Here is a 2,160-nt window from a genome sequence, read left to right as displayed (position 1 = left end):
GGCAAAGGATGAGATGGTTAGACAGTGTTATTGAGGCAACGAACACAAAATTAAGCAAACTCCGGAGCACAACGGAAGACAGGAGGGCCTGGCGTGATGTGGACCATGGGGTCGCGAAGAGTTGGACTCGACTGTGTGACTGAACAACAACAACAACAACAATAGATGGGAACTCTGGGTCTCGGGCAAGTGATGCTCTATATTCTTGGTGCTTGGGGGAGGCAACAGTGGGAGGGCTTCTAGTGTCCTGGCCCCACTGATTGACCTCCTGATGGCACCTGGTATTTTTGGCCACTGTGTGACAGAGTGTTGGACTGGATGGGTCATTGGCCTGATCCAACATTGGCTTCTCTTATGTTATGTTCTTATGTTAGTGTACTGTTAGCTACAAAGAAGTGTTTTGCTGTACTTACTAGCAAGAATCCAAGGCAAAAACAAAATATAGTCTTTTAAAAAGCACACATGCAACAATTCACTTTGATCACAGAAAACTAGTTATTCCCTCAAGATTTGTCAAGTCATTAGCTGTAATATTGGAAACCATCTGAGTCAATTTAACAGAAAGCACCACCACCCACACTGGTTTTTGTCATGGCACAAGCTGAGGGCACTTCAGCCAATATTGCTATGTTGCTTTATATCAGCTTCATAAGATTGCTGTCAGTGGTGAACTGAAAGCAGTCTGGAGTCAATTTAACAGAAAGCACCACCACCCACACTGGTTTTTGTCATGGCACAAGCTGAGGGCACTTCAGCCAATATTGCTATGTTGCTTTATATCAGCTTCATAAGATTGCTGTCAGTGGTGAACTGAAAGCAGTCTGGATCAACACTAGCACACTGGCAGAATCTCATGTCTGCTTGAACTTCCTCTTTCTCTGTTCTCTTTGTGGTTTCCTGGAAGGATCTTCAGCAGTGAAACTGATCAGTGTGTTTGCTGGGAGCAAACCTATTAAAGCAAAAATTCTCTACACGAAGACATGATACATACTAACCAATAAGCCAACTAATTTTATTTCACTGAAGAATTACCTGAAAACCTAGTTTTTGCAGACTACGGGCTAATCGTCTGGCACCGAATTTAGCTTCTTCTTCACTAGAATTAAAAATAAATAAATGAGCAACTGGTTAGACAGTTACAGAACTGTTCAAATTCAAAATGACAGAAGTAATAATAAAGGTGAAATATACCTTGTAGCCCCTGTGCAAATTACTTTCCCTGAGGACCAAATTGTTGCTGTAATCCTGGGCTTCCTAAGCTTCATTAATACTTTCTGAAATAATCAGGAAAAAAGAAAACCAATTTCAGATTGAGAACTTCCTAATGTAAAAGCAGAACAGAATATTTAACTACAAGTCTTAATATCATCATCATTGGACTGAAACATGTAACATTCATTTATTGTTATGATCAAGTTAATGCTATGTGCTTTATCTTGCCATACTTTCTCTTTCTAGACAAGCAATCAGAACTTAAGTAAAGCAAATGCTTGTCTGAAATATTAATGCTATGCTTCCTTCTTTTGCTTTGCTAACTTTCTCTCTGATTTTCAGGTGCCAATTTCACTTCTGTGATTAAAATGTTTTTGTGAAAATCTATTTTAGACCTCTTCAGTCCTTGAACCATGTCCAGTAACCAGTATTTTCATTAATCAAAGCAAGATAAAATAGAAACATTTAATAATGGAATACACATAACCAACTGCTATATATTTGTATATTAAGTTGTAAACTTTATACACTGGACATCTACTGCTTATTACTTGCTAACTGATATTATGAGGCATGTTTGATTAAGCACAGAATGCTTACTGTTTAAGTAACCAAAGTAACATGAAGAATTATGAGGACAAATGATGAATCACTGTTAGGCATGAATCTTTATAATTTAACTAAGGACACTAGCAATTGTTACAGGTGTTTGAATAATTAAATTCCAAAACCAATGTAAGTGCAGCATACTGTCAGAACCCCTACATATGTTTTTCCCTCTGTAAAAAGTGTGTGCAGTCTCCACTGTCCTTCCAGTCTTACTAATATGCAACACCATGTTTTCCTCAAAGCATTATATATAACGTATTCTTGAAATGACACTCAAACAAAGCAAAAGATAGATCCAGGTGCTGCATATGTGTTGGTCTGAAGCAGCAGAAAAAAAGT

General features: G+C 38.0%; 1 protein-coding gene across 1 annotated transcript in view; it reads right to left on the bottom strand.

Annotated features, from left to right (window-relative positions):
* TBPL1 (TATA-box binding protein like 1) overlaps positions 1-1,274 on the bottom strand; it is a gene marked incomplete at its 5' end in the record, with an annotated part of 6,445 nt that extends 5,171 nt beyond the window's left edge. The window contains 2 exons of the mRNA XM_015415730.1: positions 1,033-1,096; positions 1,192-1,274. Coding sequence (XP_015271216.1) covers positions 1,033-1,096; positions 1,192-1,274 — 147 coding nt within the window. The remainder of the gene's footprint in view (positions 1-1,032; positions 1,097-1,191) is intronic.
* Between the last annotated feature and the right edge of the window lie 886 nt (positions 1,275-2,160).

The sequence above is a fragment of the Gekko japonicus genome, unplaced genomic scaffold (assembly GCF_001447785.1).
Source record: "Gekko japonicus isolate JY-2015 unplaced genomic scaffold, Gekko_japonicus_V1.1 scaffold5024, whole genome shotgun sequence".
Classification (NCBI taxonomy): Eukaryota; Metazoa; Chordata; class Lepidosauria; order Squamata; family Gekkonidae; genus Gekko; species Gekko japonicus.
The sequence above is the reverse complement of the archived record's forward strand: the minus strand, read 5'-3'. Positions and strand labels throughout refer to the sequence as shown.